Source organism: Coenobita brevimanus, chromosome 107 (assembly GCF_032717465.1).
Source record: "Coenobita brevimanus isolate Jiangsu-jjx chromosome 107, ASM3271746v2, whole genome shotgun sequence".
Classification (NCBI taxonomy): Eukaryota; Metazoa; Arthropoda; class Malacostraca; order Decapoda; family Coenobitidae; genus Coenobita; species Coenobita brevimanus.
The window spans coordinates 27217600-27245594 of NC_137060.1; the positions used below are offsets into that span (position 1 = coordinate 27217600).

At 40.6% G+C, this 27995-nt stretch overlaps 1 protein-coding gene across 1 annotated transcript; it reads left to right on the top strand.

The window, feature by feature from the left end:
- The first annotated feature begins 114 nt into the window (after positions 1–114).
- On the top strand, positions 115–27995 carry LOC145416761 (neuronal acetylcholine receptor subunit alpha-9-like). The gene is made up of 12 exons (XM_080285684.1): positions 115–163; positions 2179–2405; positions 3059–3213; positions 7048–7231; positions 7865–7988; positions 8683–8769; positions 10338–10472; positions 12313–12427; positions 14368–14443; positions 19139–19319; positions 21936–22598; positions 27832–27995. The coding sequence occupies exons 1-12, from the start codon at positions 115–117 to the stop codon at positions 27993–27995; spliced, it is 2160 nt and encodes a 719-aa protein (XP_080141810.1).

The window sequence follows — 27995 nt, forward strand, 5'->3', positions numbered from 1 at the left end:
AAACAACGAAGGCAGGAGACTGAGACTGATGGTGGTGGTGTAGGAGACAATGAAGGACGGGAGCTAGAGACAGAAAAGAAAATTGTGTGTACATTGTGAAGTAAAGGATCCAACATGGGGTCCTCATTGCATCTGTGGGGTGTCCTTTTGTGTCTTCTGGCTGGTAAGTTAACAGTATTTAATATCGTAGTTTTGGGGCGGGTACTTTAATTTTGCAGTTTTCCAGTGTCTGTGTTATATCTGTATTTTATTAATATAATCATATTTGTCATTGATTTCACCTTTAGAATGTTATTTTTTACCCAAATCCCCAACGAGGTCAGAGTATTCTGGTGAGTACAGCTTTGTGTATGGATTATCATCGTCATCATATAGACCTCTTTTCCTACCTAAGGATAGTGTGAGGAACACCTTAACACCTTCATATATATATATATATATATATATATATATATATATATATATATATATATATATATATATATATATATATATATATACAGAGAGAGAGAATGGTATTTCGTATTATCATCAATGTTCACTTTGAAGATCACCAGAATCCATTCTACCCTTCTCTCATATACAGCACTGGTAGCCTACATTTGTCATTTTTCTCTCCTCTGTGATTCCTCCGACTCCCCTTCACTCTGACTTGTCTACCGCTTGCCTTTTCAGCTTTCTTCTCCATTTTTCCTTTCCATCACTGCCTCTTTCCTCTTTCTGCCTTCTCACGTGTACAATACGTTCATCCTCTTTCGTTCCTGTCTTCCTTTTTATTTCGAGTTTGTCAGCCATCTCATCATCCCCCCGCCACATCCCTGCTCACTACATAAAGTTTACTTTCACCAGATTGAAAACTACTTATCCATATCGAATGATGAACCGGTATAGGAGATTGTTTGGTAAAATATTTTGGTATGAAGAAATGCTAAGGAAATTGTATATGGATGTATTATTTTCTTATTCATCATCATAATCATCATCCAGACCTCTTTTCCCACCCTAGGGTAGGGTGTGGAGTAACAATGTCCAAACAGCCCAAATTTGCCCACTCCAATGGGCCACGTTTCCATTCACTTATCATTCAAGCCCCCCGGAATCCTGGCTCTGTCTGATACGCCAAAAACACTCACCACGTTCTGTAGTCTCACATAAACGTATCCGATAGAGTCAATCTTATTCTTATTCTGCCATTAAATAACGAGTATTTGGCTAAAAGGGGATACAAATCTCTGTCAGGTATGAGCAAACTAACTGTAGAGTAATGATTATCTATTATGGAGACATTCATATTAAAAATATGTTTCCGACTCAGTAGTGATCACCCTTTGCCTCCTTGCTATTCATACTCTTCCATATTACTATTTCTATTCCCTTTCTGTTTCTCCTGTCTACCATTAAATTCCTCTCTTCACCCCTGCTCACTAACCGCCCTCCCCTCCCCCATCACCCCTGTCACCCTACAACAAAGGTGTTACCTCTGTAGGAGTGAGCATGGCTTTCATCCACTTATTCCTCTATCTCTTCTTCCTCTCTGCTTCCCAGTCTAACCTATCTCTTCATCTTTCGTCCACACCCCAGCTCACTAACCACCCTTTCCTTCTCGTGTGCCACCCCTGCCACCCTGTATTCAAGGTGCAGTCTTCCCTGTCTAGTTCTCAACCTCCCAGCCATTTCTCCATCTCTCCTACATTAACCACTCCTCTGTTACTTCCCTCACCCTTGCCGTCCCTTGTCAAAGGCACTTCAAGTTCTTAGTCTCCCAGTCATCTTCATCTCTCCTCCATTAACCATGCCTCGTTTTCCCCCTCCAGCCCTACCGTCCAGTGTCAGAGATGTTTTCCTCCCTTTTTAGTTCTCATCTCTCCCCCACTATCCACTGTGTCTCCTCCTCCAACTTTGCTACCCAGCATCAAAGGGGCTGTCAAAGTAGGTGGGATGAATCCTTCCTTTATGGGGTTTGGCCACAACAATGAACCCAGTAACACCAATACCTTTTTCCCCATTTCTTTCATTTTGCTTCCATTTCTCTCGTTTTTTCTCGATTTATCTCACTCTCTTTCCAGTTCTACGTTGCTGTCATTGCTGTTTATCCTACCTATCTGTTCCCAGTCTCAGCCATCTCTCCGACTCTTCACAACACAGCTCACTAACCTCCCTTTCCTTCTCCCCCACCAGCTTTGCCACCCTACATCAAAGGGGCTGGCAACTCATTCGGATTCAACCCTTCCTTCATGGGGGACGGCCGCAACAACAGCAACAACAACTCCAACCTCACCAGGAGTGAACACAACCTCTTCGTTGCCCTCTTCAGCAACTACAACAAGCACATCAGACCCATCGATACTGTGGGCAAGATGACCTACGTGTTCTTTGAGTTGTCACTCTTCAATTTGCTCGAAGTGGTTAGTCTCAGAGGTTGATATATATATATATATATATATATATATATATATATATATATATATATATATATATATATATATATATATATATATATATATATATATATATATATATATATATCAGATCAGATACAGTACTTCCACAATGATAACTTGGCCCATTCTACTTCTGCTTTTTGTTTTAAAGGAGGCTTCCATGATGAGTAAATGGATATAGTGTATTATCCATATAACATTTTAGAAAATATGCATAAGAAGTGAACAGATGTTTTATGGTCAACTCCCACCCACTACACACACTGTCACACCCGCATCCACGCACTTACACAGCCACCCCCCACATCCAGGTTGAGGTTGAGGTGGTGGAGTACAATAACCCCATCTCATCCCTACCCACAAGTCAGTTTGTATTCATCTGACAGAACTGGGCCATGCTCACAACTTCATTAGCACAGTATGTTGTGGTTGTCATGTTGTAGTTGCATGAAATTCATTGAGCCTAGTTATGAGGTAGCAATGAATCTCCTGGGTCATTAGCCAAGTTAAATCCTCAATCTAGCTACATACTATTGACTAAGCTGAATGGAGTCAGGGATCCTTATCATATTTGAGTGAATTGACTCTACCACCACTCACCATCACACCTCTTACAGGACACAAAGCGGCAGGCCATTTTGACCAACTCTGAGCTTATCATGAAGTGGATGGACGATTACCTGAAGTGGGACCCGGCTGATTATGGTGGCCTAACCACCATTAGGGTCCCTTACCAAGACATCTGGTATCCTGACATTATCCTCCAGAACACGTAAGTTTTGAGTTTGGTATCTTGCTTATTCTCCAGAACACATAAGTTATGAGTTTTATTTTTCATTTTCGTGTATGTGTATGTAAGTCCAGTAATGATATTCTCTCTCTCCAGATCATATAAGGTATGGAAATTATTGATTTTCTAGAACACCTAAGTGATGCAATTTATTTTCTAGAACACTTGGATTATGCAGCATATTCTTTTCCATTTTCCCGACCACATAAGTTCTGAAGTTCATGTACTATCAAGAACACATAAGTTATGAAGCTAACTATATCAGTAATACTTACAGGGTAATTTATGTACCTATTTGTCCTATTTTGCAGAACAGGTAAGTTATGGAGATTATTCAATCGTTTCTCCAGAACACATAGATTTTGGAACTTGGACCTATGTATTTTCCAGAACATGTATTGTGAGTTATGAAGCTTATATATTCCCTTCTCAAGAACTTCTAAGTTATGAAGTTTATTTCTATCTATCTATCTATTGCCAGACACCATAATCCCTTAAGGGGTGGCCATTTGACTTTGAGTTATTTGTTTTAAGAGGAGGGGCACTAACCCTCCACCAACCCACTTGTTGACACGTAGGGAGCACGTATGGTTTGGTTATATGGTTACCACCCAGCCTTGTAAATGGTTTCTTGGCTTACAGGAAACCATTTGGCTTGTCACTCAATGTAAAGCCACCTGTAAAGGAAAGAAAAGCAATAAGAAGTGAAAGGAAAGATGCGAGAAATAGGAAGAGAGGAGGGGAGGCACAGAAAAAGAATGACAAAGGCTAAGAAAGAAGTAGGCAGCACTACATCAAGTGAGTCCTTTCATATGTATGTGAAATACATCAACATTGTTGTCATTATCGTCATCATCATTATCATTTTCCTGTTACAACCACAAGACCACCATTAGCCCTTAGCTGAATAGAATAATGTGATGTTAGCCAGGATTAAATGCAAAGCTCCTGTTACACTGCTGAAGGGAATGACTAATCAGAGCTGCCCCAAACTACAAAGGTGGATCATCAACACAAACACCATCATCTACTTCAACAGTGAACAATCTAGACCAACATACCTATATCCCACACCAAGCCCTCTTCCTCCCATCATCCCCAGACATCACCTGCTGCTCCCCAAACCTCGCCCCCACTACATCATGGAGAGTGGTCAAAACCCTAGGTTCTGATCACCTCCCAGTCATCATCACTACCAAAACCAGAATCACCCCAGCTGGCCACAAACACACATACACTAATTATAAGAGAGCCAACTGAGAGGCCTTTGTAACTGAAACAGAACATTTCGAAACACTAAATAGTACACCCATCATAAACATCAACATCACTGTGCACACTTTCAATACAGCTATACAAAACGCAGACAAAAGACACATATCTAGAGGCAACAGAAAGAGACACAACCCCAACTTCACACCAGAAATTCAAGGCCTCATCAGACAACGGTACACACTGCGACACTTCCCAACACCCCATACACAAGACACCATACAACAAATACAAGAACTCAACACTCAAATAAACAATAAAATATCAGAACAGCAAACACTAAACTGGGAAAATTACCTCCAAACACTTGACCACAAAACAAACATCAACAAACTCTACAAAACATTAAACAGCATCACACTTTCCAACAGCAACACCACACAATCACATGCTGCCATCATAACAACAGACACCATACCCTCAAACAGACAACAAGCAAACACTCTCATCAATCACTTTTCTCAAGTCAGCCATCTAAACCCCCATCCTGAAGACCGATGTATCATCCAACGTAAGAGACAGTTCCCCACAGACCTAGACTACGCACCTTTCACTTACAACCAGACGAAACACATCATTAACAACCTCAAGCACTCATCTGCCTGTGGACCAGACACCATAAGCAACATTCACCTTAAACACCTTGGACCACAGGGCATACAAGCACTCACCAACATGTCAAACTACAGCTACTCACACAACATAATACCCAACATCTGGAAGCATGGCATTATCATCACTATCCCTAAACTCAACAAAGACCCTGCGTTACCCTCCTCACACCGTCCCATCACACTCCTCTGCACCCCCTCTAAAGTCATTGAACGACTGGTACTACAACTAGTCACACATCACATTCCCCTTAGCTCAATCACAACATGGCTCTAGGCCACTACACTCCACAAACACCCTTCTTACAGACCTTACAGAGAGAGTTTTCGATGGCATGAATTCAGCTAGGCCACCACACAGAACACTCCTAATCACACTAGACATCAGCAAAGCTTTTGATGCCATCCCCCACCACAACCTCACAAATGAAATACTCAACACAAACATGCACAATAACACAAAAAGATGGCTGGCAAACTACTTAGCAGGCAGATGTACACATGTAACATTTGCCGGTCAGTCTTCTAACATCAGAAACTTCACAAATGGTGTCCCCCAAGGATCTGTTTTGTCCCCTACACTCTTTAACCTATACATGCACGACATACCCACACCCCACACACCACGGATACACATAGCTTCCTATGCAGATGATATAACACTTACATGTACGCACCAAAATGCAAACAGCTGTACACATCATCCAACCTTAACTCTACACACTACACGAATGGTTCACCACAAAGAGGCTAAAAATAGCCCCAGCCAAATCTACAGTGACCCTTCTCACAAACTGGACAGCAGAACACAGTCACATCTCACACCTCACCATAAACAACACTCCCTTAACACACACACACACACACACACACACACACACACACGCACACAAAATCCTTGGTGTAACATACAATACTGTACATCAGTGTCATTTAAACAACACATCACAAACATTAAAAATAAAATAACACCAAGACTCAATGCCTTGAGGTCACTTGCCCATACAACATTCGGACACAACAAAGAAACCACCACCACAGTATACAAACAATACATACGTTCAGTGATGAATTATGCAAGCCCTGCCTGGGCTCCTAATCTCACCAAAACACAATACAACACTCTACAGACCATACTGAACAAGACCCTAAAAAAATCACAGGCTGCACAGCTACTACACCCACAGACCACCTACATCAAGAAACCAAAGTCCTCAAAGTCAAGGATCACCTAGACATGAGAGGCATCCAGTTTCTTGCTGCAGCCTCCCCAAACCCACATCATCCGCTATATTACATGGCAGCACATCCACCCACACCAAGGAACATGAAAACAACACCCAGCACATGATACCATACACAATACTGTCATCTCTCCCCCCTCGCCCACCTCAGACCAGCTTCCAGAAGCATATCCACACTCAGAACACTCACCGCTACATTCAGTCACTTAAAGACAACACACAGCTGCATGCATGACCTCCTGACATCCACCCTTCTGAATCCTATCTTCCTCGTGAGGACAGGGTCCACCTGGCCAGGCAGAGATGTGGGCACTATCCAGCCCTCTTAAGCTACCAGAAGAGGCTGGATGACTCCGTTGCTGATGCCTGTCCAGGATGCAACACAGCATCCCATACTATTAAGCACATTATGGAAGACTGCATTGCACACAGTCACCTACGCCAACAACACAACATACAGTACACTCTTTGAGAGCTCTGTGGGAAAGCCCGGTCTTGGCCATGGCCCTCCTAAGGGACTTGGGGCTGTTCGGCCAGACTGCCTGGGGAACAACTACTACTACTACTACTACAACAGTGAGGTAGGGTCAACCAGCCATGCCGTCCTTGCATCTGTCTGTATGGATGTTAGCCAGAATAAAATACAAAGTTTACATATAACAACTAAAGGGTTCACTCTCCCCAAACAGAGCCTCCCCAGACTACGAAGGCGGGATCATCAACACGAATGCCATCATTCACTACAGCGGTGAAGTGGAACTGACCAGCCATGCTGTCCTCAGTTCTATCTGTATCATGGACGTCCAGTGGTATCCCTTTGACCAGCAGACCTGTGAACTTACCTTTGCTTCATGGACCTTTGATAATCAGCAGGTGTGTGTTCCCTAATGTTGCTCTTACCTAATGGTTGGCTCGTTAATCTTATGTAATTCTCATAAATTTTTTTTACCTGATGGTATTTCATTTATCCACTTATTCACTTATCTTTTTTATGTAGGTTTGTTTTACCAGATTATTCATATTTATTTTTGTAATAGATTTTGTCCCCTTCTCATTTTTTGCCCCCAGTTTGTGTGTGTGTGTGTGTGTGTTTTTTTTCTAGATCCTCTCCATTTATCAGGTTCACATTATCTTATAGGGCGCTGACCATGAGTACAGTATTACTGTTACTTTTATGTTGGACTATAGTGGCTATTATCATTGACCTCTTTTAATCACCCTGGATGTTATCATCATCATTTTCTTAAATGGAACTGACAGTGGTTACTAACAGTATTTTGCATATTACGGCCAACCGCTTATTGTTACTCTTTACGCCCATTTAACCTCCATATCCGTTAGTGTTATTAATATTTTATGAGACTGATGACCATTATCATTACTGTTATTATGTATAGGGCTGACTACTACTGTTACTTTGATCTTTGTTGTGTCTGACTGTTACCTCTGTCATGTTTGAGACTGGTTACTATTATTGTTATTTTTACTGTTACTTTATTCATGCAGATCCAGCTGCACCAAGGACCAGCAGATCTGTCAGAGTACAGCCAGAATCCTGAGTTCTTCCTTGAGGACTTCTTTTCTAAAATGGAGGACCGCCATAACCCTTGCTGCCGCCACCCTATGTCCAGTGAGTTACTGTACTTTTTTTTTTTTTTTTTTTTTTTTTTTTTTAGGAGGTGCAGAAATATAGTTACTGGGCTGCTAATGGAGAGGTAGATCAAAGAAGACATGAAATGAGGTGGTGGTCTTAGAAAGACATTATTAGAACACTATCACAGAGTAGGGTAAGGTGGAGGAGTAATACCAAGTGAACCATTCTGTTACATGCTGCTTGGAAAACAGACATAAAATAAAAAATGATATGTTGATTATTATTGTTGTTGAGTACAATAGCCTGTACTCAGAGAAATACAGTACTGGAAGTGGAGAAGCTGAGAAAGTAAGCAGTGGATGATGACTTTGAGCTTAAGATAGTGGAGGGGTTAGGATGAATGAATTAAGAGTATATAGATGTGGAAAACTTGTGGAGTGCATGCAGGGAGTGTCATTAGGAACACTAAATTGTTTTTGGTCCTGCAGTAAAAGCAACTAGATAGAAAGCTGCAGTTTAGTGGGATGGGGAGGTTGAAAAAGCAACAAAAAGAAGAAAAAGAACTAGTCAGGGTGGATGCAAAGAGAAGAGATTCAAATGTGAATAAGAAATATTTGAGATTAGTAAAGAAAAATGCAAACAGAGTATGATGTATATAAGTCCTTTACTGAATTCTAGGAAGAAAAATTACTGTAATGTAATCCCATCTAATTCTAACCCATCTCTGCAGCCATCATCTACTCCATTCAGATCCAGAGACGAACCATCTTCTCCCTCTTCTTCTTCCTCATGCCTGGCATCCTCATTAATATTTGCGGTGAGGTGCACAAACAGTTGGGGTAACAATGAAGTGAGATAACCCTATATTTAACTGCTTCAGTATGGTGGCTTTTTATTTTTAATTTGTCTTTTGCTTCTTCAGTGGTTCTTAGCCTGAGGTTTATGGACCCCCAGGTATCTACAACAAGAATTTCAGGGGTCTTATTTTGTAGAGTCTGTGAAATTTTAAATGTAATATGATTTTGTTCAAGGATTTCAAAATCTGTATAATTGTTATAACACAAATACTGTGCTGCAGCAATGCCAACTTTTCCACTGAGCAGTAGGACCTATGAACTTGCATCTTGCCCACTGATTTGTGTTTGCTGCAAGCCAAATTATAATGAAATAATGAAATTCTCTTATTATAGGTTTTAAATTGATTCATGATGTTTCTACGATCATTATTGATGTCACAGTGACATAGATTGTCAGGAGTTAAATTGTAACAATGTTATTTCATGCTTTGAAAAATAGTTAAGCTTTTCATTGTTATTACTGTATTGTTGTTATTATTATTATTACTGTACCACCTTCTGTCTATGGGTGACTCTACACTGAGTGACAAGCCAAATGGTTTCCTCTACACCAGGAAACCATTTTCTATGCTGGGTGGGAACAAATAACCAAATTATGGTGCCTGTTAGTTTAGTGGGTAATTAGGGTGCTCCAATCAGATTGTGCTGGTGTAGGTTTATATCCAAGGAGTGGTTGGGGTTTATTTCTCATGTAATGCCACTCAGCAATGAGTGAGGCTGGTCCCTCTCATCTTAAATGTCAGGACCAACTTGCCTAGCCCCGGACTCCTACGTTCCTCATGGGGCAACACTGGATTAGATGATGATGATGACGATCCATCCATCCATCATCCAATCCTACATTGCCCCATGAGGAGCGTAGGAGCTTGGGGCTAGGCAAGTTGGTCTTGACATTTAAGATGAGAGTGAATGATGATGATGATGATGATGATGATAATAATGAAGATGATGATGAGGATGGTTATTATTATTATTATTATTATTATTATTATTATTATTATTATTATTATTATTAGGTTATATTTATGGGGAAAACTGAAAGAGATCCACAGGGATTTTGAGGTTCCAAAGGGGGAATGAAGTAAAGTTTTATGAACCATTGCTCTGCTTGTTGTTCTGCATTGGTAAGACCTCTAATAAAGAAGGGGTTCGAACCACCATCAGTAACCCTTTCATTTTACAGTACATGTTTTTTGTTACTACAGTACTGTACTACCAAGAAGTTCAATTTGGGTTAGGAAAGAGACCTCATAGTTAAGTAGCTAATTTGTCCCTTTAGTTTTGATGATCCATAAACTTTATCTTAATTACATTGGTGTGGTACTGTATTGCAATTATTCTGGATACCATCAGATGCAGCTGAGGGACACTTCTTTTGCCATAAGTGCTAATATGCATACTGGAAATGGGATAGTATCATGGCTTTAAATAAGCCAGTGCAGCAACATAAAGCTAGCTCAAATGCCATGGTTGAGAGCACAGTAGCAAATTATTTGAACAGTTTCTAATTTTCCCCCACTTGCCACAGCTCTTATGGTATTCTCACTGCCCTCTGAGTCTGGAGAGAAGGTGGGGCTGGGAATCAATTCTATGTTGGCCATGATGGTGTTCTTGATGGCCATGACAGAGAAGCTGCCTCCCACAGAAAAGTTACCTCTCGCTGGTATGTTTACTGGTGATATTTTTTATTGTACAGTACAGACAGCCTTCGCCATTTTTGTTGTGACCTCAAGCATATCTGAATGTGAACACTGTGGACTGCAGGCTGAAACTGCCCGTCTCCTCTAGTCCATCATCCTCCTTTTGGGGGATTGGGTGGGAATGAAGGGACTTGTATAACGGGCAATGGAGACACCCAGTTATTTCAGTGTCACCACAGAAAGGTTCTTCCTTCCCCAGCACCAGTCCTCTTTGTAAATCAGGGATGTTTTCTGTAGCATCTCAAGAACTTCCATCCAGCCAGGACCTTATTGGATATTGGGTGAATTGTCAAATCAGCTTTATAAGTAGGCTGCCATTAGAATTTTGATAGGCAGTTTTTTATTTTTTTGTGACAGCATAGATTCTGTAGAAAAAAACAAAAATGTTACTTTAATGGAGACTTACTATAGCTGTATGTATGTAGAAGAGATGGTAGTGATGGAGTAGTGTTAATAGGTATATACAGTACATCCTTCAACTTTGCGAATTTTAACTTTATGATTCACCAATTTTGCGAAGTAGTTTCAAAAGTCATGTATTTTTTAACATTTATGAACTTTGCGAGCGATCACACACTTTGTGAGGTCAAGTGGCGGGAGAGTAGTCTTTCCGCCCTACTTTGCCACGCGGAGTAGTGATGTCATGGTTCACTGGGTGTACTGCGCCTCCTAGTTCAGTGGTCTGCTGCCCCGCCACGTTTGTTTGCATCTATGCCCAACCAATGTCACTGACCCTCACAATTTCGTGGTGCTCCTCGCAATATCCCAGCAGTCTAACCTTGCACGAGTGTTATCATGGCGCCAACGGGTAAGAAGAACAAGAAAATAAGTTTGGAGACCAAATTGAAAATGATTGTAAGGAAAAAAGCAGGTAAAGGTAACTCTGCCATTGGTCGGGAGTTTGGTATTGGTGAATCAACAGTGAGAATGATTTTAAAGAACAGTGAACAAATCAAGCAAGCAGCAAAGAACTATGGAGGTGCTCAATTTGATGGTAGAATGCAGGTTCATGTTTGTTTCATTTATCATCGTAAAATTAAGAGGTAGAGTCGAGAGAAAGAGTGGGAAAAAGTGCTTACCTTGGGGTGATGTCGACCAATTTGCTTGTAATTTATATATTTTATTGTTTCAATTTTGCGTATTTTGATTTTGCGAGGGTTTTTGTCGACCATATTCTCACAAAATTGGAGGAAGGACTGTACTCATACAATGCAATGTAGTACTGTAGTATATAATTTGCACACACACACACACACACACACACACACTAGAATATGCAATCACAAAATACAGTAGATAGATAAATACAGTGGATAAACTTATTGACTATACAATCACAGTTACATTTGTATCCAGCATTTTTCATTATGGTGCAACATAATATCTTTCACTCACAATTAATCTTAGCAGGTTAGAAGCAGAAGCAGGAGAAAACAGCATTAAAACTTGTATGACAGGTAACAAAATAAGTAACAGTAATTTCTTGTCTGTTTACACATACAGATTTTACCTAAGCTTAAATATTGCTTTGTTGTTATATTTAAGCAGATCTGGGGCACTCCTCAGTAACATAATATGTACCCTCTGATGCAGTGAAATCTACATAGCTGTATGCATTGTGTGTGTGTGTGTGTGTGTGTGTGTGTGTGTGTGTGTGCAGATATATATGCTGCTGTGTGTATGTATTTAATCATGTTATGTGTATAGAAGTTTGTATAATGATGCTGAGTTTATGCAGGTCAGTAATAATTCTGTTTGTGTAAATGCAAACATTTCTAATATTGCCATTTGTTTGTACCACAGGTGTGTACTATGGTGCATGTATTACCATGATCACCCTGAACATCGTGTTTTCTGTCTCAGTGCTCAACCTCAATGTTATGGGTATGCGAGGCTACCAGGTCCCCCATTTCATCAGGTATGTTCATTCTACTTCTTTCATCTCTCTTATCACAACAGTATGATCATAATGCTTCTCATTCTTCATCACTGCAGTATGCTCACAATGCTTCTCACTGTCTCATTTTAGGTCTCTCCTCACTTATCACTGTGGCTTGTTCACTTCTTTTCTTTCTTTCATTTTTTATCAACATCTCCCACTTCTATGTGGGGTCAGTGTGTTTGACCATTCTTAGCCATGCAGCTCAGTCCTGCAGTTTTGGCTGTTTTTTATGACCTGATGTTCTTCCTGACAGCAACCCTCCCCATTTATCAGGGAATTTCTTATTCTCTTATTTTGCTCATGCCTTTCTGGGTTGGGGTTCTTGAACATAATTATGAAGGATTCCATGTTGTAACTTTGATTTGTTAATTCAGGAAGAATGAGGGTAACTTGAAATTCTGCACTCTTCTTTTATCACTTCTTGCTGAGACAAAATTCCAAATGTACGACAGTTTTCTTGTCCTATCCAAGATTTGGCTTCATAGGAAGAACAAGAGACAGGGTACAACTTTACATGCTCATTTTCTTGTAGAGTGCTTCCTGGGAAAAGATATCACAATTGTGAAAGGAAATCACTTGTAAGTATGTTCCAGAATCTCACCCCAATTCCTTACTCTCAACACTACAGTATCCTCACTATGCTCATCACTTTCTTGTTTTGCCCATACTCTTTTGATTCCTCACCCTTGTTCCTACAGCATCCCAGGGACACACCCAGGGGGGAAGCCACCGGGCCCAGGCCCCCCCCCTTAGCTCTCTCGGTCCTTTAAAAATTTATATATATTTATTTTGATAACAGCAAAACATGAAAAATTGGCAGGTACAGTACAAACAAAGAGTAACACATGAGCCAGCAGCTCCCTGACTCTAAACCTGCATGTGACCTCCCTGTAATTATTGGATTACCTGACCTCCCCTCCCTACGGGGCCTCCCCCTTAGAAAATTTCTTGGTGTGCCCCTGCAGCATCCTCATTATACTTCTCATTTCTCATTTAGCTCATTTGATTCTGATTCTTCCCTGTATCATCATTGTGCTTCTCCTTCATTATGGTCATGCCTTTCTAACTCCTTACTCTTTACTGCCTCATCACTTTGGTATAATATGCTATAGTCTTATAGAAAGACAGGTATAAAATATGTGAGGAAAACAAGGTGTGTTCTTCATGAATGAGGTTCAAGGTGAAAGGAGGTGTGAACAGCCAAAAACAAGATGGCTAGATATGGGTTAGTAAATGTGATTACCAATAAGTGTGGTATGGGTGTTAAAGAAGCAAAACTACTGACAAAGTATAGCTATATATGGATGGATGAAGTTTGTTAATGATGCGCTGTACATCCCTAAGGTTGCATTTCTGTTAATTCAGTAGCTGAGAGAATGGTTGTATCCCATATGCATTTGTGAAGTGCATTTTAAAGTTTTTTTTTTTTTTTTTTTTTTTTTTAAATAGTAGAATGTCTGTTGTACAGATGATCAGGTTATGTGTGGTCTGTTTCACCAGTCACACTGTTAATGATTTTCCTACTACTGTGTTGTGATTTCATTCCTATTTCTGGCTCTTATCCACTGCCTTTTTGAGTGAGAAATAGGGTTACAATGATGATGATGATGATAAAATACTGTGTATGCCCTTTATTTTGCTGAAGTATGTTCCATTTACTTTTGAAGTACATTCATTAATCTTTTAGTATATTTATCTCTATTCTTGAAATGGGCTCCTTAGTCTGTTAAGAGGTATGCCTCAAAATGTAAGAAATTATGTCTTTAAAATATTCAACATACCACTTGTCCGATCTTTTGTAACATGATACCTAAAAGCCAGTGGTCAGTTGAGTGAATCCTAATTCTGACTGTGAGGGCCTCATCAGTTTCCATTCCCAGTCTCTCAAACTACCCATCTAATCCATAATCCGGCAGGGTGGGGACACTGTTCGTCGCTAGAATGATCCTTGTGCGTATTCCAAGAATCGTGAGGGAAGCGTGGGACATCGGTGTGAGTATTAGTGATAATTGAATCATTAATATTGTGAGCATTGCTGCTGAGAAGAGTAAGTATGGCCCATTCACTTAAACTTGGACCAGGTTTCTATCCTTTGGCAGCATATTTAGTGTAACTCAGTGGTAGAGTAAGATGATACTATGGCTCTACATCCTTTTCATAGCACTCTTCTGTGACTAGCATTGTATTCTAGTGTAAATCTCGGTATAGTTCACCATTCAAGATGGAAAGATGACAATTTTGGGCCAAGTTTAAGTGAACAGAGCATACTAACTATGATAGTGTTGATGGTGATGAGTTTTTTTTTTATGTTATGAGTGATATAAGGTATCCAAGAACAGGTTGAATTTGGATAGGAAGTTCATACAGTATCATTATGACACCTGCACTTTTGTTTGCAAACCTGCCAGTCAGTGTTGTCTTGAAAGATGTATCAGGCTTAGTCATCCAAAAGCAGCCCATTAACTGCCAAGCCTTCATAACTATAGTTGCTTTTCTGTTGTGACACATCTCAGGTTGTAAAGTACATAACAGCTATGCAATAGGCTCGTGAGTGTCTCTCTCTTCCTTTCATCTCTGCTGGAAACTGGCATAGACACATGCATTACCCTGTGGCAAAACAAAAACCATGGAAACAATATATAAAAAATCAAGTTCCCTCCTGTGCTCCCTGCATCTGAGTGAGTTGTATATAAAAAATATGGTTTGGCTTGTCACACATTTTACATCACCTCCAAACATTGGCTGAAGTAACAGCCTGCTGTGTCAGAGGAAGTTGTTGAGAATGCCAATTCCAGAAACCTGATTTGTCATGGCTGAGTGCTGTAGGAGAGATATTTTCCCCTCATCCCTATAAACCTCATTCTGAACTAGCTGAAGATTAACTTCCCTGCATTTAGCTTAAGTTTACTTGGTGTCAGGCTTTAAAAGACAAGGGCTTCTTTGGGTCCATGTTGCCATTCTAGTGTTTCTCCTTGATGGAGTACGTAGAGATGTTGCTTCTTTAGCACTATTATATCGATATTTTTACCATAAGTGCCCTAACGACCTGGCTTCAATTGTGCCTTCCCATCACATTTTCTCCCAAAATACTTGGGCAGCTGGGAGCGCCCATGAACTCACACTCTCTCCCACACAATGCAGAACCTCTGCTTCTCAAAATTCATTTATCCCCAGAACTACTACTCTGTGGAATTCACTTCCTGGGAGTTGCTTCCCACATACATTTAATCCTGTCAATTTTAAATCCAATTGTTATAAGTATTTTATGAATGGAGGATGCCTTTAGGCATCAAAAAAAAAAAAAAAAAAAAAAAAAAAAAAAATGGAGGCTACATATTGGCATTGCAAATGCATCTGTGGCCCAGTAATCTGAACTTGAGTCTGTAATATAGGAGAAATTAATCTGTGTGACTATTGTTGATGTGCAATGAATATTGATAATTATGTGGTGAATACTGTACTGTTTTTGATGAGCATTTGTCTGTGAATATTGGTGTAGTGAATATCAGTACTGTGTGTATGTGTGTGTTTGAACCTTGGTAGTAACATATTGTCCCAGTATTGTACATAGTAAATAGTGTTAGTGGGTGATGTGATGAATACTGAGGGTATTCAGTGTGAACACGTGTTCCAGGACTGACCAACAGGTGAGGACTAAGGACAAAACAAAGTACATGGTACGGATTGCGACATGGTATGTAAAGAGTGCAAATGATGAGGTGAAAGAGAGAGAGATCATCCAGGTGCTTGAGGGTTCAAAAGTGAACTGAGACAAAATGGAGAGGTGAGAGTGGGAGAAAGTGGGAGTATGGATGGGGTAAATGTGCAGGAGTAGGTGAGAATGAGAGGGCAAAAGAAGAAGTATGTATTGTTGTGTGCAAGAGATGGAAGGAGAATATAAAAGAGTAAGGATCAGTTGGCTCAAGGATTGTGTGGGTAAGATTGGGAGTATGACTACAAATGTAGGCGACTGTGTATGTGTGTGTGCCAATGCAAGATCGTGCAAGTAGAGCGAAAGAAGAGCTCTGGGCAAGTGTGGAAGTGTGCATGGAAAAGTTTGAAAGAAATGAGAGAGTGTTTTTGATTGGAGATATGAATGGAAAAGTAGGGAATGTGAGGGTGGATGGAGTAGTTGGTGAGTGGGATGTACCTGCAGAAGTGAACAAGAATGACAGTGCTCTAGTGGACATATGTGTGGGGAGGGAGTTGGTGATAGCCAATACCCATTTTAGGCACAAAATGATCCACAGGTATACATGCCGAATGATGAGATGGGTGGGTGGTGAACTAAATGAATGGAAGAAAATGATTGCTTATGTGTGTATGGATGACAGAATGAGAAGGTGTGTAATGGAGGCAAGAGCATACAGAGGTTGGGGGAGTGGACTTTCTGACCACCACTTAGTGGTGGTGAAAGTCAAGGTTCAAATGCAATGGAGGAATAGAAGGAGGGAAGAACAGGAGAAAGTAGTCCATACAAGGAGGGTAGAAAGGCTGCAAGAGGAGGGAAAAAAGGCAGAATGTAGTGAGAAGTTGAGGAGCAATTAGGTAAATATGATTTGGAGCAAATGGGAGAGGTGGAAGGCGTGTGCAAGATATTCACAAAAGAAATCTGTGCAGCATGTGAGGTGGTGTGTGGGGTGAAGAGAAGACGAAAGGGGGCACAAGGAGCTGCATGGTGGAGTGAAGAGGTGAGACAAGTTGTGGCACAAAAGAAGAAAGCATATAGTAAAAGGATGGAAAGCAGGAGCGTCGAGGAAGTTGAGAGACGGAAGAGAGAGTTTAATGTAGAGAGTAAGAGAGAGGTGAAAAGATTAGTAAGAGAGAGTAAGAAGAGAGTGGATGAGGAATTTGGAAAGAATTTGAGTGTACAGTGGAGGGAATGTAAGAAAATGTTATGGAAAGAGGTAAAGAGAGTAAGACAAAATGACAAAGAAAGTAGTTGTGGAGTGAAAGATAAAAATGGTAGATTGCTAGTGGAGAAGGAAGAAAAAGTGAGCAGATGGAGAGAACACTTTAAGGAACTGTTAAATGTAGAGAATGAAAGTATTGCGAATATAAGTGGCTGGGGAATAGCTGGGAGAAGGAGGGAGGTAAGAAGAGAGGAAGAAAGCAGGATAGAAGTAGTGGAAGGAATGAAGAAAGTCAAAATGGGGAAAGCTCCAGGAATTGATGAAGTGTGTGGTGAACTGCTGAAGCATGGGGGAGAGGTAGTAGTAGAATGGATATGGAAGATGTGTAGACTGGCCTGGGAGAAAGGTAGAGTCCCGGAGGATTGGAATTCAGGTATAATAATTCCTCTGAACAAAGGAGAAGGGGGAAAAGAAGTGTGTGGTAATTATAGGGGCATTTGACTTCTTAATGTAATAGGAAAACTATATGGTAGGATACTTATTGACAGAGTTAGGGAAATGACAGAGGAATTAATTGGTGAAGAACAGGAGGTTTTAGGAAGGGAAGAGGTTGTGAGACCAGATATTCATTCTTAGGTCTTTAGTGGAAAAGTTTCTAAAGAAGGGAAAGAAGTTGTATGTGGCCTTCATGGATTTGGAGGAAGCATGTGACAGGGTGGATGGACAAGGAATGTGGAAAATATTAACAATATATGGAGTAAATGGGAAGTTGTTAAATGCCATGAAGAGTACGTATGAGGGGGCTAAGGCTGCAGTGCATGTTGATAGTGATTTTTTTTTCTTTTTTTTAATATGGATGTGTCATATCTCCATGGTTGTTCAGTCTGTATATGGATGGGCATATAATGGAAATACAAGGTAGGGCAGTGGATGTTGGAGTGCCTTTAGTGAGAAAGAGTAGTACTGTATTTGGAAACTCGCTGTACTGTTGTTTGCAGGTGATACTGCATTGTTAAGTGAAGACGAAGGGGAACTACAAGGTTTGATGAATGAGTTTGGAAGAGTGTGTAAGAAACGGAATCTAACGGTGACTGTAGGGAAGAGTAAAGTTATGGTCTTGGAGAGAAATGAAATCACTGGATGTACTGGGAGGTTGGATGATAAGGAAATGGAAAATGTGAGTACATTTCAGTACTTGGGTGGTAGTGTGATGAATAAGGATGGAAGTTTGGAGGGTTTAAGTGCTTGAAAATTTACAACAAGGAAGAAAGGTTGCTGGTTCTTTGAAAGCAGTGATAAGAAACAGGGAAGTGAGCACAGAAGTAAAAAAGTTGCTGCATGACAGTATTGTGATACCAACTCTAGTGTATGGAAGTGAAGCTTGGACCATGATGGAAGGACACGAGTCAAGAGTGAGAGCACTGGAAATGAGTTATCTGAGAGGAGCATGTGGAGTTACATGGAGAGACAGACTGAGAAATGAGGAAGTGAAGGAGTGTTGTGGTGTGGATGTTGATGTGATAGTGTTAGGAGAAATACATTGAGGTGGTTTGGCCATGTGGAGAGGATGGAGAGTGAGAAACAAATAAGGGGAGTGTATGTGAGTAAGGTGGAAGGGAGAAGAGGGAGGGGGAGGCCAAGGATGGGATGGAGGGATGGAGTGGAGAGGTATTTGAGAGAGGGGGCTGTGAGCTGGGAGCATGGTAGTGAAATGGCAGGGGACAGGGTGATGTGCAGGTTATTTGTTTGTGGCCACCCCTTACGGGATTAAGATGTCTGGCAATTGATAGATAAATAGAGTGTGAACAGTTTTACCAAGCATCCACTTTTTCAGGATGACAACCATATTGTACCAAAAGTGGAGCCTGAGGATCCAATGGAAAAGGCAGTGGATGTGAATGGCAGTTTGGTGAGGTTGTTTACTGTGCAGCCTCAGGAACAGCATGATGTCAAGAAGCTCAAGAAGGAGGAGATGAAAAAGTCCTATGAGAAGATGGAATATGGGGAATTGAGTGGTGAGTTGGTAGGCAGAGGAAAGAACTGTGAGAAAGTGAGATATGGAAGTTTGAGATGCAGAAGAACTGACCATAGATAAAAATAAATGGAAAAGGTTTGCCTTGAGATACACATGACAAGGACTGCACCTGTTTAATAAATTGAAAGAGTGACTCAGTCAGATAAAAGGGCAGTGGGGTGGTTAAGTGGTGGAGCGCTGGACTAGAGATTACAAGGTCGAGAGTTCACGCCCCACCTGGGTAGCTGCCTTCGCCGGGAGGGGTAGCACTCTCCTGTAACTCTAGCAGGGCTGTATGATCTATCTAGGTCTAGCTCAGGGGAATAATCCCTTATCAGTCAGGTAAAGGACATAGTGTGGTATGTATTACACATGTGGAGCAGAGCTGAGAATTTAGAAGACTTCTCATGTCAGAGAAAGCATTGCATTAGTATACTGTGGTTCAGATTCTGGAGGTGGTCAGAAGTTCTTTGGTCATTTATGATGCTACCAGGGCTGTGGACTAGCCTGCTACCTGTGAATGATCCAAAATGTTGTGGCTCTGAGCCCAGAGATGGTATATTACTATAGGAATGGCTGCTACTGTTTTCAGTGCTAATTAATGTGTTTTGTTGGTATTATCCTGCATCAGAACCTCTGTTTCTTATTATTAGATCTGATACATGTAAGGGGAAGTAGGCTTGAAATGATGATGATTATTAAAATTATTCATTCATCCATCCATCATCCAATCCTATGTTGCCCCATGAGGAGTGTAGGAGCCTGGGGCTAGGCAAGTTGGTCCTGACATTTAAGATGAGAGTGACCAGCCTCACTCATCCCTGAGTGGCATAATGTGAGCAGTAAACCCCAGTCACCCCTTGGATATAAACCTGCACCGGCTCAGTCCGATTGGAGCACCTTAATTACTCACTAAACCACCAGGCGCCCTAATTTCGTTATATGGTTACCACCCAGCATAGTAAATGGTTTCCAGGTGTACAGGAAACCATTTGGCTTGTCACTCAGTGTAGAATCACCCAGAGACAGAAGGAAGAGGAAAGAATGAAGGAAAGAGAGACAGAAGAGGACGTGTAAAGTCAACTGTAGGCAGAAGGAAGAGGAAAGAATGAAGGAAAGACTGAAGGGAAAGGGTGGAAGGGCAGACACTCAAAGCAGCACTACATCATGTGAGTGGATGGTGAGTGCCCCCACCTACTGCAATTAAAATTATTATTAATAATATTGTTGTTATTATTTTGTGGTAGGTGGGGGCTGTAACCATTCACTCACTCAGTAAAGCTAAAGTCAGATGACTCACCACTGGGTGACACGTCAGATGGTTTCTTGTAGTCCAGGAAACCTTTCACTGCATAGTCATATAACCATATACAGCACAGGTGGATGCCTGGTTATCTAGTGGGTTAAAGTGCTGTAACCAGATATGGCCAATAAAGGTTAACATCTAGGGGATGGTTGGAGTTAATTACTCATGTGATGTCACTTGGGAATTGCAAATGGTAACTCTCACCCTACATGTCTAGAGTTAGTGGCTTACCTGCGAGCCCCAGAGCTCCTTTTGGGGCAATATAGGACTAGATGATAGGTCATTATTTTCATTAACATAATTATTATTTTTATTATTATTACTGTAATATTAAAGTGGCATGAAAACAAAAAGTCAAGAGTAAGAGCAGTAGAGATGGGACTGCTGTGGAATATATGTGGAGTACAGAGAGTGGATAAGATATGGAATAATGTGATTCATGAAAGATGTGGATTGTGGAAGATGTGGACACCAGAACTGAAGATAGTGTACTGAGATGGTTTGGTCATGTGGAGTGAATGGATGACAATAGAGTGGTGAAAAAGGTATATCTGAGTGAATATGAAGAAGGGAGGAGGTGAGGTAGACCATGGTAGATGAGTGTGTTAGGAAGAGAGGTATGGAAGTTGATGAGGCTAAGGAACTGACAAGAGACCAAGCTGGCTGGATGAATTTTGTGCGAAGCACATAACCAGGGATTAGGCCCCCCCATTTTAACATGACAGCATTCGGATTGACTCGATCAGATAAGTATACGTGAAGCTACAGAATGTGGTGAAATTTTTTTTGGCCTATCTTTTGGAGCCAGGATTCCATGGGCTTGAATGATGAGTAAATGGAAGCATGGCCCATTGAATTGGGCAAACTTAGGCTGTTTGAACATTGCTACTCCACACCCTGCCCTACGGTGTGAAAGGAGGTCCAGATAATGATGATGATGATTAAAGTTTCATTATTATTATCCATAAGGATAGTGGAGAAAGAATGCTCTCCACATCATCCTCTCATAAAATATAATTTAAAAAGGCATGAATGTAGGGCTGGAAATTCCCTCTTTTTGTATTGGTTTAGGGAAATGGCAACCTCACTGCCCAATATTTCTGTTGTAAGCATCCACGTGAGAGCCGTGGGAGACTACCTGTGGTCCATGTTCCCAGTGAGATCAAAGATTCATGTTGTGGATCTCCTTATTTTATGAAAATGTGGAAACTTAATTAGGATCATTATAATGATAATTTTTATTTAATTCTTTCTGTCTCACAATCCATTGATTTTTCACAGGTTTGCTCTATATACCTATGTATATTCCAGACCCATTCCAGCGACGTGCAGTGTCTGCCCTTGAGACCATTGCCGGTATTCTGAACCGGGAGGAGAAGGCTGCTAAAAAGACGACTGTCAAGCAGAACCTGGTTGAGGAGTGGAAGTTTGTTTCTAGGGTCATGGATCGAACTCTCTTCATCATTTTCACATCATGTGCATTCATTTTCAATATCTCCATTCTCACATCCTCACCTTTCAGACAGCGATTTAGCTACTGTCCATCTGAAGATGGTTGTGAGGGAATGACTTGGAGGGAGATTATTGAGATGACATCACAAGCTGCAAGCCACTCATATTTTGGTAATGCTGGAGGTGGCCCTGGAGGATTAGCAGCCCACCTAAATAGAGGCCATAATAATCCCATTCCTCTAAAACCTGCAGACAAAGATCACACCCAAGCCATACCAGGGCCTTCCTATGAAGGCTATGAAGGGTTGGGACTCCTGGTTCCTGGTAGTCCAGAAGCCCAAAAGCTCCAAGCAGGTCATGACCCACTTGTAACACTGCCAGGTCCCAAATATGAAGGGTATGAGGGTTTGGGTCTTCTGGTTCCTGGTAACCCTGAAGCACAAGCGCTAATGGGAGGTCAGGACCATGTGGTGGCTTTGTCAGAACCCACCAGTGAAGGACCACTCAAGGAGGAAACAAAAGGTAACTCAGAAACAAGGCACAAGGAACCAGTAGAAGCAGCTTAGTTTTTATCTACAACTGATGAGATTTAGTTAACATTTTTTTTTTTTTTTCTTGTCAATATGTATTTGATCATAAAACTTATTTAACAGTACAACTGAAGTTGATATTCAGGATTTTTACAAAATAGATATTCAGTAATATAAACTAATACTGTGTGTCTTAACATTTTCTCTGCATATGCCTGACAGCAGTAATAGTAATCTGTTAAATTGCTCATGGAAAAGGGAGATGATCCACTAATGATATGTAAACAAAAATGCACCAGAATGCATACTGTTTCAGCCTCTTGAATACACCATGGTAATACATGCACTATGGTAATACACATTTTTTTATGCACTATGTTCAGTTTATCGTATCTTAGTTATAGCTTTTAAATATTTTCTGCAGGGCATAAGTTGCATCATAGAAAATGAATAAAATGGTATACTGAATACAGTATACAAGTATAACTGAATATTGCAGTATTGCATACTGTACTGTACTGTACTATCACACTGCCTAGCTCTCATAGTACCAAATGAGAGCCACTGCACAGTTATGTCAGATTTAAATACTGTACTATAGTAGGGCAGTGCATGTTAAATGAATCTGCTTTTCTTGTGAAACTCCTTTGATAACAATTAATGTGGTGTATTAAATACCATGTATTTGTACAAATTATATTACAGTAGTATTGTTCCATGCCACCAATCAAGAACACAATGTATTGTGTCAAACCTTAGAGATATGGTCTGTGTATAGAGAGAAAGAAGCATTGCATGTTGGTTACAGTGTGTGTCAAAAGTCCAGGGATGATGGTGTTGGGATATATGTATTGACCGTTGCCATTAGGTCTTTGCTTTACATAACTTATTCTTCCATATAAGTTCTTTGAGCTTCATATAAATCTTAAATTTATTTGTCTGAAAGTGGGTAACCTCAGTTTTTTTTCTGTGACAAGTTGTATTTATGTTTTCCCCATGAAAACTATATTTCATTAAGTGTAGAAATAGTATAAATTTGCTAATACAGTAGAACCTCTGTATACTGGGTCATGTTGGGGGAAGCCTGATCCAATAAAGCCAATAATCCGGTAAATCCGATGGTCTCCCCCCCCCCCAAGTGGGATTTCAAGCACATAATGAAAAAAAATCAGTAAAATAGCATATTCTAGTAGAAAAATTGAAAACTATATCCATTTTACACTAATTCAACCTATAATTTCACACCCTTGTCCTGCCCAGTTGGGTAAAAAAAAAAAAAAAAAAAAAAAAAAAAGGGCAAGCATTGGCAACTGCATTTTGAGTCACCTGGCACTTGGGGAGGATCTGGTAGGCCTGCATCACATGCCTCACATAACTGACAGTGTATGTTAAATACAAATATGTTCAGTGGGCCTAGAGTTAACCAGTAGGTTCACATGGATTTCCCATTTAATGGATGGTATCTGGCGCTGGCCTATAGATAGATAGATAGATAGTATCTGGTATGTCCAACGGTTTGTCTTGGGCCATTAAAGTGTCCGTTAAATCCAATATCCGGTCTAGCGGTGTATGGTAAAGTGAGAGTTTACTGTATTCATATTATCTATGGGTCTTTCAAGTGTATGGCTTGTTGTTTTCTATTTTTATTATTGCTGTAAATGGCTCATGTGTATTGTTTCCGTTAACTTACTGTGCTTATTGTTTGGCATTTCATTGTTAACTTGAGTATGTCCTGTTGGGATATATGATGTTTATGGACTCAGAATAATGACAGCAGTAGCATTTTATCTCTTAAAACAATATATTCACGATTTTTACCTATATATGATAGGTTGACTAATGTAGACTGATGTGTAGACTTGCTGACTAATGAATATACCATAAAATACAAACATAAAGGGTTACTACGTATTTCATTTCTTTTTATCTGTACATTGCCCTATTACAGTATTTTTTGTATGATCTGATAACATTTTTTTTTTTTTATAATTATTTTTTTGTTGATCTTGTGGTTTCAGTCAGAATGACAACCTTGAGACATGTACACATCACTTCACATCATGAAGAGGTGGCTGAAAGGTTTCCAGTCATGTAATTACCAGGTACAGTATAGGTTGGTTATCTACCTTTAAATGTTCAGTACTACTGTAGTCTTGTCCTTAGGCTTTGCATCTTTCAACTATTATAAGGTAGTACATAGACCTTTTACCTTAATCTAGCCCAGAATTTTGTCATTTCGAAGCTCGCTTCATGTAGCTCAGTGGCAGAATAGGACCATAGTTTGGTTGTACATCCTTTCCATAGGACTTTTTTAGCAACAAGCACCATATTCTAGTGTTCATCTCCTGCTACAAGTCAGTACTGTATATATATATGAATGAAAAAAATATATATATATATGCATATACTATATATATACTGTATATATAAATACATATATATATATATATATATATATATATATATATATATATATATATATATATATACAGTATATATATATTTTTTCATTCATCATCCAATCCTACATTACCCCATGAGGAGTGTAGGAGCCCAGGGCTAGGCAAGTTGGTCCTGACATTTAAGATGAGAGTGACCAGCCTCGCTCATCCCTGAGTGGCATTACGTGAGCAGTAAACCCCAACCTCCCCTTGGATATAAACCTTCACCGGCTAAGTCATATTGGAGCGCCGTAATTACTCAGTAAACCACCAGGCACCAAATTTGGTTATATGGTTACCATCCAGCATAGTAAATGGTTTTCTGGTGTACAGGAAAACATTTGGCTTGTCACTCAGTGTAAAGTCACCCACAGGCAGAAGGAAGAGGAAAGAATGAAGGAAAGAAAGACAGAAGAGGGAGTGTAAAGCCACCCTTAGGCAGATGGACATGGAAAGAATGAAGGAAAGTAAGACAAGAGGATGGACGGAAAGAAGGATGGAGGAGAGGAAAGGGCAGACACACGAGAGCAGCACTACATCGAGTGAGTGGATGGTGAGCACCCCCACCTACCACCCATATACTGTATGTGGGTGATTCTACACTGAGTGACAAGCCAAATGGTTTCCTGTACACCAGGAAACCATTTACTATGCTGGGTGGTAACCACATAACCAAATTTTGGCACCTGGTGATTTAGTGGGTAATTATTGCGCTCCAATCGGATTGAGCCAGTGAAGGTTTATATCCAAGGAGTGGTTGGGGTTTATTGCTCATGTAATGCCACTCAGGGTTGAGAGGCTGGTCACTCTCATCTTAAATGTCAGGACCAACTGCCTAGCCCCAGGCTCCTACACTCCTCATGGGGCAACGTAGGATTGGATGATGGATGGATGGATATATATATATATATATATATATATATATATATCTGTCTACAGTATTAAGAATATATGGAGCAAATGGGAAGTTGAATGCTGTGAAGAGTATGTATGAGGGGGCCAAGGCTGCAGTGCATGTGGATAGTGAACTGAGTGAATTTTTCTTTTTGAATGTTGGATTGAAACATGGATGTGTCATGCCTCCATGGTGTATATGGATGGGGTTATGAAAGAGATACAAGATAGGGCAGTGGATGTTGAAGTGGCCCTAATGAGAGAGGGCAGCATTTGGAAACTCCCTTTCCAGTACTGTTGTTTGCAGATAATACTGTATTGTTAAGTGAAGATGAAGGGGAACTACAAGGCTTGGTGAATTAGTTTGGGAGAGTGTGTAAGAAACAGAATCTAAAAGAAAATGTAGGGAAGAATAAAGTTATGGTCTTCAAGAGAAATGAAGTCACTAGATGTACAGGGAAGTTGGATGATGATGAAATGGAAAACGTGAGTGCATTTAAGTGCTTGGGTAGCGTGATGAGTAAGGATGGAAGTGTGGAGGTTGAAGTTTTTGAAAGGGTACAACAAGGAAGAAAGGTTGCTAATTCTTTGAAAACAGTGATAAGAATCAGGGAAGTGGGCATGGAAGTAAAAAAGTTGCTGCATAACAGTATTGTGATAGCTTGGACCTTGTTGGAAGGACACAAGTCCAGAGTGAGAGCAGTGGAAATGAGTTATGTGAGAGAAGCATGTGGAGTTACATGGAGAGACAGACTGGCAAATTAGGAAGTGAAGGAGCATTATGGTGTGGATGCTGATGTGATAGAAAGTGTTAGGAGATGCACACTGAGGTAGTTTGGCCATGTGGAGAGTGAGAGACTAAAGAGGAGAGTGTATGTGAGTGAGGTGGAGAGGGGGAGATGGAGGGAGAGGCCAAGGATGAGGTGGAGGGATGGAGTGAAGAGGTATATGAGAGAGGGGGGTGTGAGCTGGGAGCAGGGTAGTGAAATGGCAGAGGACAGGGTGATGTGAAGGCGATTTGTTTGTGGCGACCCCTTATGGGATTGAGGTGTCTTTAATGCAACATTTAGTTCTGCAATTCCCTTCCGTTTGGGGGGCTAGGGGGTATATCTTAGTTTATTTTCATAGTCTCTTAATTTTGCTTTCTTGCATATTTACCCTTTCTTGTACTTTTCGTTTCCTTTCCCATTTCAGTTCCATTTACTTGTCATGTCTCTTTACTTTGAAATAATGCCATTTGGTCTTTGGTATGTGGTGTTAGGAATTCATTATTCATTGCTGTTTATCTGAATGTGAACCTGGTGATCTGTAGGCTGAAGTTATCCTTCACATACTCCCCACCATCCTCCCATTTCTTAGGGTATGAAGGGAGGAAAGGGATGTTTTTTACACTATAATGAGACAGCAGGGCTGCCTGATTATATCAGTACCCCCAGAATGCTTCCTTTCCTGCAGAGATATGGCCATGAAAAGTATGTATGTGTGTAGGGCAGTGAAGAGGATGTATGTGTGTGTTTTGAGGATGAAAGGAGTCATGATAGGCTAAGCAGGTGAATGAATATTATGGAGGAATGTAAGGGAAGGTGTGGTGTAGAAGGGCAGGATAGACACTGATAAAGAACAGACGTTGCACTTGATAGTGGTTGCTTTTTTTTATTTTTTTATTTTTTTTAGGATCAGTGGTAGGTGGAGACACCCACCATTCACTCACATGATGTAATGCTGCCTTCGGATGGCTGCAGAGAATGACAAGCCAAATGGTTTCCTGTAACCCAGCAACCTATACAGAGTAAACCCTCAATATAAAGAGCCTTCAGTTATTGAATTTCGGTTTTAACAACCACCTTGAGTTGGCTGAACTTTATGTTCATTTAAAAAATTTTTTGTTAGGTAAAAAAATGGACGTGTGGGAAACACTGACCAGCGTGTCATCCGATCACACTCGGGGGGGGCACGGTGGCTCAGAGATAGAGGGACGAGCTCGTGATCGAGGGATCATGAGTTTGAGCCTCACCCGGGGCTGCCGTGCAGGGAGTGGAAGCACACTCCTGTAA